The sequence below is a fragment of the Parasteatoda tepidariorum genome, chromosome 7, assembly GCF_043381705.1.
Source record: "Parasteatoda tepidariorum isolate YZ-2023 chromosome 7, CAS_Ptep_4.0, whole genome shotgun sequence".
NCBI lineage: Eukaryota > Metazoa > Arthropoda > Arachnida > Araneae > Theridiidae > Parasteatoda > Parasteatoda tepidariorum.
In genome coordinates, this window is record NC_092210.1 from 65,984,918 (window position 1) to 65,996,536 (window position 11,619).

Here is an 11,619-nt window from a genome sequence, read left to right on the forward strand (position 1 = left end):
TCAAACAAATCGGCGTAAAAAAGTAATTATTACTGGCAAATGGGAGCTTAGGAATAAAAAAAAAAAGAGGAAGGTGCTGTTAAGGGCAGAATAAATTTCCCGTTAACCAGATTTTGTGTAAGTAGTAAATAAATTTCAATATTAGACTGGCGAAATACCAAGAAAGTTTTGTCAGATAAAATTATTGATTCACAGAGTTCGCAAAGCAACAGTCTTGAGATTTATGGAATTCAGCTTATTAGCTGAAAAATCATATGCCTGTGGATATTTTTTTATGGGTTCAACTTCTACATAATGTTTAAAAATAGCTATAATCTTGTTTTGTACAGCAAAACCTATCCCTTATATTTTTTATAAAAATACCAGATAATTATTAAATCAAGCATGCAAATACTATGAGAGTAGGTTAGTTATAATCTGTCCCCCAATTTAATTTTCCAAATCAATTTTTTCTAGTTGCCCTCATTGTAATTACTTTTCTTTAATTTTATTTTATTTATTCATTTTACTAATAGAAAACCTCTTCTCTTAATTTTGCACCTAGAGTAATTCCTACTACTTTCCAAGAAACCAGCAAAAAAATGCTTTTCCACCGAAGAAAATATAAAAAGTTGCATAAATAAATTATAAAACCTGAGCAACAGCTAAAGTTTTGTATTTTTAATTAGGATAAAAGATTAAGCATCTAAAAAAAGAATATAGGAATACACTATTGAAAAATTGTGAATCGTCCAAAATTTTAGCATAATCAATCCAGAAAATACATTTTTTCTAGAGCACATTGACCTTTGAAGACAGGCTTGTTTAGCCTAAGTCATAAAAAAAAATTTAAAATATTTACCTTTTTCAATGTCAACCACTTCGTCTACACTATTTTCATCTATTTCAGTTTGAGGTTTTCTTTCTTTAGGAATTAGTCCATCCAAATCAGTACTACATTCCCATACACAAAGCTGACCATTTTTACCAATGGTATATAACTAAATGTAGTTAAGAATTTCAAAAAGAGGTGTACTAATATACTAGTAGATTTTGAAGTATTTTATAAACAAAAATTTAAAATATTTTGGAACAATATTTTACAATATTTCGAAATTACAAAACAGTAACTATTAAATTTTTTTTGCATTGAAATCGATGTATTTGGAAGAAAAAAATAATGTACTCATTTTATTTCATGCGTAGGTTAGATTTCAGTTTTAAGACTTTTCAAATGGAATGACTGAAAGAGCCTGGTTCAAAAAATTTAAAATTTTGAAATTTCAAATTGACACATTGTGCAGCCCTTTGCATTCATGTACTGACAGTGTAATTGTTCATCAATAAGACATCATTTTTTGTTCTTGCAGAATTTTATTTAGAATTTTTGATATGTTGTTAGTTTTTACTTTTTCTGTTTTCCTCATTCATTTACTTATTAAGGCTCAGCATTTGAATCTATTTACTAATATTATTTGAAATTTTTTTCCACTTAATTTTAATAAATTGTAATCTTAAATCATTCTGGGAAAATGAGTAGTTTTAGGGTGTTATAGAGGGCAATAAATAACTTTTGATGAGTACCATAACATAAATTATGCAATAGTCAAGTTCCATATTTTTTTTCTTTTCGAGTTTGTCTACCATATAAATTTTTTGGACCACTAAATTTCCATTGTCGGTGTGAAAACTACTCGTGTGTATTAAATAGAGATTTACAAGAAAAAAAAGCAACAGGACAAACGTTTAAGAACATAGTTTAAAAAAATGGAAATAATAACATCAAAATAAATATAATTCAAAGCTAAATATATATCTAGTTACATAACTAAGAAATTATACATCAAACATTACTTCTTACAGTGTAAATTTAGTAAAGGTTAAAATACAATATTTATAAGAAGAAAAGGATACATCTAAAGAATTGCTTTCAAAAAAGCAATGAACTACATGATCAGTATGACTTCCTAATGTATAAGCAGATAAATTTTTAAACTGGCTGAGAGCATAGATTTTTGTAGACATATCTGCTCCTCCTACAGCAATAACTCTGTAAAAATTCAAAAAGATAAAAGTAAACAAGTTAAAATAATCAATAATTGATTGACAAAAACTTGACAATTACAAAACAAATCAATACCTAGAATCAGATGTCCAATCAATGCATAGAGTGTCATCATATGAGAAATTAAAAACCTTCTCTAAAACAAATGCATTAAATTGTTTCATAGAAGTACATGGTACTTGGTAGATAAATAAATTACTTTCCTTTGTAACAGCAATATACCTTAAAAAGAAAAAAAATGTTACAGCAGTTAAATAAGTTCAAAGCATAAGTTTTTTTCAATTAAAGGCAAATGATTAACATGATCACACATGCCAATGTCAGAGCTCATTCTAGACAGAAAAAAGGGCAGGGTGCAAAAGTTTGAAAAAAAGGGCATTATTATTCTAAAAAGGCAATAATTCTGCGTTCTATTAAAAACATGAATTCTTTACACGTTCTATTAAAAAACATTGTCAATTAGTAAAAGATTTTTTTTTATTTTTTTACTTAACTAAAAGTAGCAAAGCAATCATTAATTACTTATTTTCATTAATAAATTAACATATATATCGAGTTAATGAGCTAATTAGCTTAGTAATGTATTTAAAATGCATGCATATATTATTAAAATAATGTATGTTTTTAAGTGTCTGTAGTTATGATTAAATAATTAAAATGATTAATAATAATTATGATTTAATGATAGTGGAAGTAGCTGCAAACTTTCAAAGGCAAGTGCAACAATGGATTGTGATGGCTATTTTTCCTTTCCATATAAATCTATGTATTGACAGCAATGACAAACTAAATAAAAAGAGTTAAAAATAACAATTTAAGAAATCCATTATAGAGTTTGGGGAAAAAGTAAAGAAGGGTTGAGGAAGGAAAGGGCAAAAAGGGTATGAGTCTATTACATCAGGGCACTAATTTACTTCAGGGGCAACAGGGTGAATTCTTTTGACTAAAAGGGCAACAGGGTGCTGCGTCCTGTTTACCCTGCCTAGAATGAGCTCTGCCAATATATCTATAATTAATACTAAATTAAATTACAAATTCACTTCTTTTAAAATATCAAATAAACAAACAAAGAAAAATCTTATGACAATTTTTCTATTAGCATTTATCAAAACGAGGAATAATAACACTTGATTTAATAAATTGAGTGAATCAACTTTTTAAACAATTGAAAGATATATTTAATTGCAGATTGCCAAACTAAACATTAGAATCCTATGATATTATGAAGTGTAAGCTGATAGGTTGTTTTTTAAATGAAATTACAATAATTATAATACTGCCAAATGATAATTAATTTTTATTAAAATTACATGCTTTAGTGAGGGAAGAAATATTTTATAACAAGGTTGATATTTGTTAAACCAATAAAAATAAGAAAAAGAAAGTACTATGAGCTAATTTATTCCTAAAATATTCATTTTGAATTAACCTATTTAGCTTTAATACGCCTGAAGTATACATTAGATAAAAATATAAAAACTCCCACATCAAATTTTGCTTTTAAAGAAAAAGTTTGAGGACACTAATGTTTCCTGACTTTATAAAATAAATTGACAAAATTATTTACAGTATGAGAAATATACCTTCCTTACTATATTAAAAAGAAACTGAGAAAGTTTTGTTATAAAATAATCAATTATTGTGTCATTACGAAATATTCTGAAAATATCTAATGGACATACCATAAAAGAGAAATAAGAATCCTATTCATTTATTTTTGTAAATAAAGATAACAAATACATCTTATTTATTTGCAGATAAGTTTTCAATAGTAATTTAACATCACTTTGAAAATTAATACTCACCTTCCATTTGGACTAAAACATGCACTTGCAATGGGTCTCTTGAAATGAAAATTATGGATAACAGTTCTGTGTGATAGACTTATTAACAAAGCTTCACCAGCTATGGAAAAAATTAACTAATTAATCTTTGAAACATTCCAAATAATTTCTGTCATTTAGAGTAATTATAGTAAACAAATGTAGACTATTATTTTAAACCCGCTTTTATAATGTTTCAAAATGCAATATCTCCTTTCTTTGTAAAAGAAAAAAAAAACTATACAAATGTATAATAAATAGGTTGTATTGATAATTATCAATCGTTCATAGCCCCAAAGAATACTTCAGTGACTCTTATTATTTTTGTTACCTAAGTGAAGTAAAATTTATGAAATAAGAAAAAAAATCAGAACTCTTGCTTGGTCACACTTTAACTCCGTGTTCCATAGAATTTTTTGCTAATGTTGCAGGTGGTATCTCTAGCCTTTGCAACTATCTTGACCTATAATGACAAACCCATGACACTTGTGTCAGAGGTTACACAAAAACTCATTTCAGGTTATAAGCATAGGCAGAGATGATAAAAAAATTGCACAATTATAATTCTCAGAGTAGTTTCTATATAAAAAAATAAACTTATTTAAAAGACCTTCAATCACAATGAATAAGAAAAAAAAAAGAAAGAAAATAAAAGCAACAAACATGAAATTTCCCTCTGAAGAAATTTGCACAAATTTTGTGTTTTCTCACTACTCCAACTCAGCAATGCAACTATGCAAAGGGTGAACAACTTTGAGATTGTTGAAATTGAAAATAAAAAAAAGCTGAAATTCTGAGTTATATATATACAGTGAAACCTCCTGTTACGGACACTCCTGCAAAACGGACGCCTCTCAATATGAACATATTTTTAATTCCCCGGGAATCTTCCATGAAGAAACCATTACGTACATTCTCCGCAAAGCGGACACTCCCATAACCGGACGCGGACAGTCATTTTGGTCCTGAAAAGTTGCTTTTCATCTCTACAAACCGGACACTACTTTTTCTAAATAAATTGCAAGCTAAAAAAATTCAACTTTTCACCATTTTTAAAGCATGTAAATAAAACTTTTTGCCTTATCCATAACTAAAAATATTGTTAAGCTATTTCACCACCGAAAAATCAATCTTTCTCCTGTCACCTTGCCTTATCTTTGTAAAGAAAGGAGAGAAAATGGTACTGCACTCCTGAAATAATTCTGACATCGGCATCTTTTGATCTTTTCATCTGGACCACACAGGTTATGAGACCCCTCAAGTTGAAATGACTTCTCTCAATGCTTCTTCCCCATTGAAAATTTCTTTAATTTTCTTATCAATTTGAAGACTGTATTTAACACAACTGGGGTAAAAAAAAGAGAACAGAAGTATAATCTTTGAGGTGTTTATATAAATGAAACATTTATTCAGACACTTGATAGCTGATCAATTGTGAATAATCATCTCCATAGGTCCTCATGACTTACAGGTATGCATTACTTTTTTTTCTGTGAATCATGGGAGGTTTATTTTCCAAGAAGGTATTAACCATGTTCCCTATCAAATGATAAGTAGGTGTAAGCGGATGTGAACCTAATAATTGAAACGGACTGAGGACAGTACGCTCCTATTTGGTATCATATGTCTAACTTGAGTATCTAGGCTAATAGGAAAATTATATTTATTTATTTATTTATCTGTAGCTAGATCCAGAATTATGTATTTATATCACACTTCTTTATAAATTCTTTTTTATCTTTCTTATTGTTAAATAAAGATTCTTGCAGATATTTACAGTATACTTGTAGATATTATTTAATTATTTCTATATCTTAGAGAATATTCTAAAAACAATTTACGGTGTTAAATTTCGTTATTAGGGTACCCTTCCCGTAAACGGACAACTCTCATAAACGGACAAATTTTTTGGTCCCATGAATGTCCGCTTAACGAAGGATTCACTGTAGTATATACATATATATATGAGTTAAAAAAGCCTTAATTAAGTCTCACAACTATATGATAACAATTATAATAAAAGTATGTACGAAATATATAAAAGAAAAATAAGTGATTTTTACATTTTTATGAAAATAACTGCATTAATAGTGTTTCTATAGCATAATATAAATATGCAGTTCCTTTCACAACAAATAGGTAAAAAAAGAATTGCTTATTTTAAACAAAATATGCAACACCAATGTTTAAATTTTAGTAATTCAAATATTAAAAGATATATAGTAGCTGCTTGGAGAATATAAAATGTTATAACATTAAAAGAAGAAAAAAAAACGTAAACACAATGAAATGTGAATTTTTTTTTTTATTTTTTTTTTTTAAAGTTTTGAGTATTCTCCTAAATTTAAAAATAAGAACATTTTTCACGAAGTTGTTTAAAGTTAATGTCACACATGAGTAGCTGAATAATTTATTAAGAATATTACTATTATTTAATAAAGATATAATATGAATAAAAGTAGGAAAAAAACATGAAACCATATTCAAAATGAAAACTAAATAATTCAGTTAAAATTCACCTGTTCAAAACACATTAGCAATTCAACCATTTCCATTAACATTTTTCACAAAATGTTACTAATTAAGGAGAATATTTATCTATATTACATATGGTACATAATTAACACAGCAAATTTTAAAAAGTTTATTTTCCTCAACAGAAATACAAATATATATTTTTCAAAACATTATCAACATATATTTGTATCTCTTTCACGACAATAACAATAAAAAACATTTTTACTTGTGCCAAGAATAAATTCTTTTTTATCAATTAATCAAGTATAGTTATGTCCAGAACATTGCAAGCCTGGGAGTGATTTGTTACCACTCTGCTACTCTTCAGTTATTTTTAAATGATTTCTTTTGACACCAAATTTGCAATAATATCTGTAAATACAGTGCATTGATTGGACTTATTGTAGAAATGAAAATATGATGTAATGATAAGTAGGTTAGGTGGTGAAAATATTGACGAAGGTAAGGTTTTATTTAAAAAGAGCATTTGATACGATAGTCAGGAATCTTGCTGATTTAATATTATGCAGTTGATAGACTTGATGAGAAGAGGAGAAAGAGTGCTGTCGCGAATGAGGTTTTATTGTTGATGTCTTTCTGCATCGATTTAATTACAAAATTTAGGTTAAAGATTTAATTTTTGTATGACCTTTTGTCTGTGGGTCGAATAATGTAATAGATGATAGGTACCACATTCTGGTAAAATGGGAACTGGAGTATTAATTTTCTTATTTGAGTCAAATTAAATAGGTTGGCATGGGCAATGCTCGTCCACTGGCTAATTATGTAAGTATTTATTGATGTAAGACAAAAGTAACCAGCTGAAAAGAAGATATTGGCATTTAATATGCTGCTTTTAGGTGGGCTAGTTTCAAGTATTTAATGACGTAATAGAATGGTTTTAAGCAAGTAAATTGATTTAAATTTCGTAAAGACAGATAGCAAATCTCTTGCCCATAAGCAAACATTAGATAAAGACCTACAGTATTTTTATTTATGAATAGAATATTTAATAAAAGTAAAACAATAGTTGGGAGCATGTACATTGGTTTATATTTTATCAAATTTGGTATAGAGTGATTAACAAATATGGTGCTCATGTGTTATGACTTGATATAGAACTGCCATATTTTTTATTTGGATAATAATTCATGTTGAAGAATGGCTATTGTCATGATAAAAATGAATTTTTTGTTTAATAGCATCACAATTTTCACATTTAAAGAAAGTGGTGCCAAAAAATTAACCAAAAATGGTTGGCAATGAAAAAAAATCATCAAAAATAGCTTTATAATTGTAACAAAACATCAACATTAGTGCAATATTTATATTTTCCCAAGATCCTTAAGAAAAAGCAACATAAAACAGTACAATGAACTAAAACTAAATATACAGAATTCCACAGAAAATAAAGAAAACTTACGTTCATTAATTGCTAAAAGAAGCCGTCCATTTGGTGAGAGAGCTAATGTCGTAAAATTGTACCGACTTTCAATAGGCAGTGTTTCAGATTTATGACTAAAAGATGGAAAACAATGCAAACAAATAAATTTAATAAAGATCATAAAAGAATTTCTTAACGATAAGATAAAAAATTAATGAATAAATTTTCTAAGCAATTGAAATTCATTGATAACTATATTTATAATTTTTAAGTTGTTATCAACTTTTTAAGTTGAATTGGTCTGAGAATATAAATAAATATATAAAATAACAACAAACTTACCAGACTTGAAATTAAAAAAAAGTTTACAGGTCTACAAAAAATTTTTAAAAAAAAGAAAGAAAAAGCTTTATGGAAGACTATTTTGAAAGGTAAACTCATAGCCATCCCCAGGCAAACCCTTATACATCAGGGGTCTGTCTAGGTTTTTCTGAGAGGTAACTATTTTCGGAAAATTTAGACATTAATTTGTGAAAAATTAAATTAAAAAATCAACACAAAAATATGGATTTGTCGTTCTTCCTAAAGTTGAATTTATGAAGGTACCGCTAACGGCAGTAAATTCGGCCTGGACACACCCCTGTATATACAGTGAAACCCCGATTTTACGTTTTAGGTCGGACTAGCGATAAAAAATGCTCGAAGCGGAATGACGTAAAATCGGGATTACGAAAAATCTATGCATATTTTTAAAAATTGACACCTACCAGTTAAATTAATGGAAAAGATTAGTATTCTTCACTTCCTCTTTGTTTTTAGCTACAATTTCATCTAACAATTTTTTGCAAATTTACATTTGCAAGTAAAAATTGTTTTAGAGTTTTTATGCTTTGTAGTTTTTATTGTTGTTACCCACCCCCCTATTGACAAATGGAGCAGAAAGAATGCAAGAATTGCTCCATGCAGCTGAAAAGCAAGTTTTTCTTGCTCAAAAAACTAGAAAAAAGTTTGTGTGAGAGATGTAGAATAAAAAAAAATTAATTTGATCTGTTGGTAGAAAAACGCATCAAGCGGGATTTTCATAAAATGGGTAACGCAAAATCCGGGATTTTCTAACATTATCGGTATAGGCAATTTTCCCGGATCAGCAGAAAATGACGCAAGAAACGGGATAACGTACGAAACGGACAACGTAAAATCGGGTTTCCACTGTATATAAATTTTAGAAAAGAAAAATTTAAAATCCCTTATGCATTTTGGCAATTATAGTAGAAGTTCCAATATTGAAATATTTAAAAAATATGCTTACTTTTTCAAATCATATAGGGTGATTCTGTTTCCTACAGGACTTATTAAAATTGTTCCATCAGGAGTAAATATCAAATTTCCTTTGTGATAAACAGTACCCACAAGATTGGAAAACTATAAGAAAAAAATTCATGATAATATACATTCAAGAGAAAGCAAATAATTAAGAATGGGATAGAGACAGAGTTATCTTTTCAAAATATTCATTTTTTATGTAACAAAATATATAATTCATTATAATTTCGAATGCAAAATTTTTATAAAACCATATGATTACAATATATTTTAAATCTATTATGCATTTTAATTTTCTATTACGTCGAGTTATGCATACTTATGCTCCAGCTATATTAAATTTTGAATGCTGACGGTACGGTCTCCCACCGTTGATGTATGAAACCTTCTGCTGATCATTTCAGAAAAATACGAACAATCAAGGGTGCCGTTGTTTAATTTAATAAGGGTAAAAGTAAAGGTCAGTGAGGTAAAGAAGACAAGCAAACCAAAGAGAGCATTTTATTAGTGCATTATGTGTATAAATATAACACATCATGGATTAATACTGTGCAACATGTGCTCTTTCAATACTGTGCTCTTTCATTTCTCATTTAGGTTATCTGCAGTTATAACGTCATAAAATATAAATTTGGTTAATTAATAAACACAGAATTTATGGACAGTTCATTACAGTGATTAATATTTTGAAAATTCCTACCATTTTCCCACTAAACAAATGGTTTTAATAACCAAATAAGTTAAATTAATTTATTTTCATAAAACAAACCAAAAATATTTTAATTTAACATTACTAGACAGAGATCTTTCTATAACAGAAAAAAAATGTATACACATGTAGTTCATCATGTATATAGTAAATAGGAATTTCTCTATTACAGCAATTATCTTTCTCCAGCAAAATATTTTTAATTAATTTAAAAAAATTCTGAAAGCTTAGGAGAATTTTAATGTATTTCAGGAAAATTTAAATCCAAAAATTTTAATCGTAGTGAAATTTTTAGAAATTTCATTTAGAAGTAATTTTAAAAAAAAGGAGAATATACAATTTAAAGTCATAGAATAATTTTAAAAATATTACTTTGTATGCAAACTTCATTTTAACATAAATCTGAGTGAAATTTAGATATAAAAATAGTATATAAACTTTATTTTAATTGTTAAAAAGTGTAAACAATAACAATACGGCACATGTGCTACACGTTACAAATACAGTTAGAAACACTAGTGATGGACAATAACAGGTATTTTCAGGTAACAGGTTACAGTTGTTACGATACAAAATACTAACCTATTCATAAATACTAACCTATTTCTCCTGTGCCAAAATACCATCTGTTTCAAAATGCTAGCCTGTGACAAAGTACCATCTGTTCCAAAATGCTAGGCTGTGACAAAATATCGCCTGTTCCAAATTTCTAGGCTGTGACAAAATATCGCCTGTTCCAAAATACTAGCCTGTGACAAAATATTGCCTGTTCCGAAATACTTGCCTGTGACAAAATACCATCTCTTCCGAAATACTAGCGGTCCCGCAGTGGACTGATCGTTAAGACACGGTACCCAACAGATCATCGAAGTAAAGCATCACTGGCTACGGTCAGTGTGCGGGTGGGTGACCATTCGGATCAGTCTGCGTAGGGACCGAGGGTGTGCGGTATGGGTCCTCATTAAACTGTTCTACCGTAAAGTGCTCGACTTCGCGTGCAGGTCGTCGGGCTACCGAAGCGGGGGAGACATCCCCTCCGCAGAGGATCAAAATTATGTCTTCGGATCATCCTAAGGGGTGTTTCCCAGACCGTCGCCAATAGCCCATAGTGCAGCTCTAGTGCGACGTAAATTAGTTACAACTACAACAACAAAATACTAGCCAGTGATAAAAATAGCAGGCTGTTCCGATATAGCATGTTTAAAATATTATTTGGTAGTTTTATTAATAATAGATTGTTAAGACACAGAGGTGGTGCTACAAGGGGGGAGGGCTAGAAGTGGAATATCAAAAATTTTCAATTTTTTTTTTTTTAATTTTTTTTTAGCTTTAGAAAGGCTATTTTTCATTAATAAATTTAAGACACCCTATATGTATTTTAACAATATAATTGCAGAAAAATCATTTTCTTAGGAATGAAATTAAAAAAAAAAAAAAAGAAAAAAAAGCATTTAATGATTTACTTCGGACGCAAAACAATTTTAACGAAGCGAAATGTAAGTACTTTTATTAATTTATGATTGGAATTAATATTTAAATTTAAGTTTATAGAACGACATTTGGTTTTATTGGAGCTAAATTTAATGACTTCTATTACAGTTCTTTTATATCGTAGACTATGAAAACACAGAAATTGAGACTTACCATAATTTCACATATCTTACAAAACTTATCGTATGCTGCTCACGTCCCGCAGTGGACAGATCGTTAAGACATGGTTCCCATCAGATCACCGAAGTCAAGCATCACTGGCTGCTGTCAGTGTGCGGGTGGGTGACCACTTGGATCAGTCTTCTGATGCATCGAGGGTGTGCGGTAT

The 11,619-nt window shown here is 28.8% G+C and overlaps 1 protein-coding gene across 1 annotated transcript in view; it reads right to left on the reverse strand.

The window, feature by feature from the left end:
• LOC107438482 (periodic tryptophan protein 2 homolog) overlaps window positions 1–10,314 on the reverse strand; it is a 36,347-nt gene extending 26,033 nt beyond the window's left edge. The window contains exons 1-7 of the mRNA XM_043048880.2: window positions 10,173–10,314; window positions 9,078–9,190; window positions 7,808–7,902; window positions 3,850–3,949; window positions 2,120–2,266; window positions 1,894–2,029; window positions 842–980 (exon numbers count right to left, since the gene is read on the reverse strand). Of these exons, the coding sequence (XP_042904814.1) occupies window positions 842–980; window positions 1,894–2,029; window positions 2,120–2,266; window positions 3,850–3,949; window positions 7,808–7,902; window positions 9,078–9,190; window positions 10,173–10,190 (748 nt within the window). The 5' untranslated portion in view covers window positions 10,191–10,314. The remainder of the gene's footprint in view (window positions 1–841; window positions 981–1,893; window positions 2,030–2,119; window positions 2,267–3,849; window positions 3,950–7,807; window positions 7,903–9,077; window positions 9,191–10,172) is intronic.
• Between the last annotated feature and the right edge of the window lie 1,305 nt (window positions 10,315–11,619).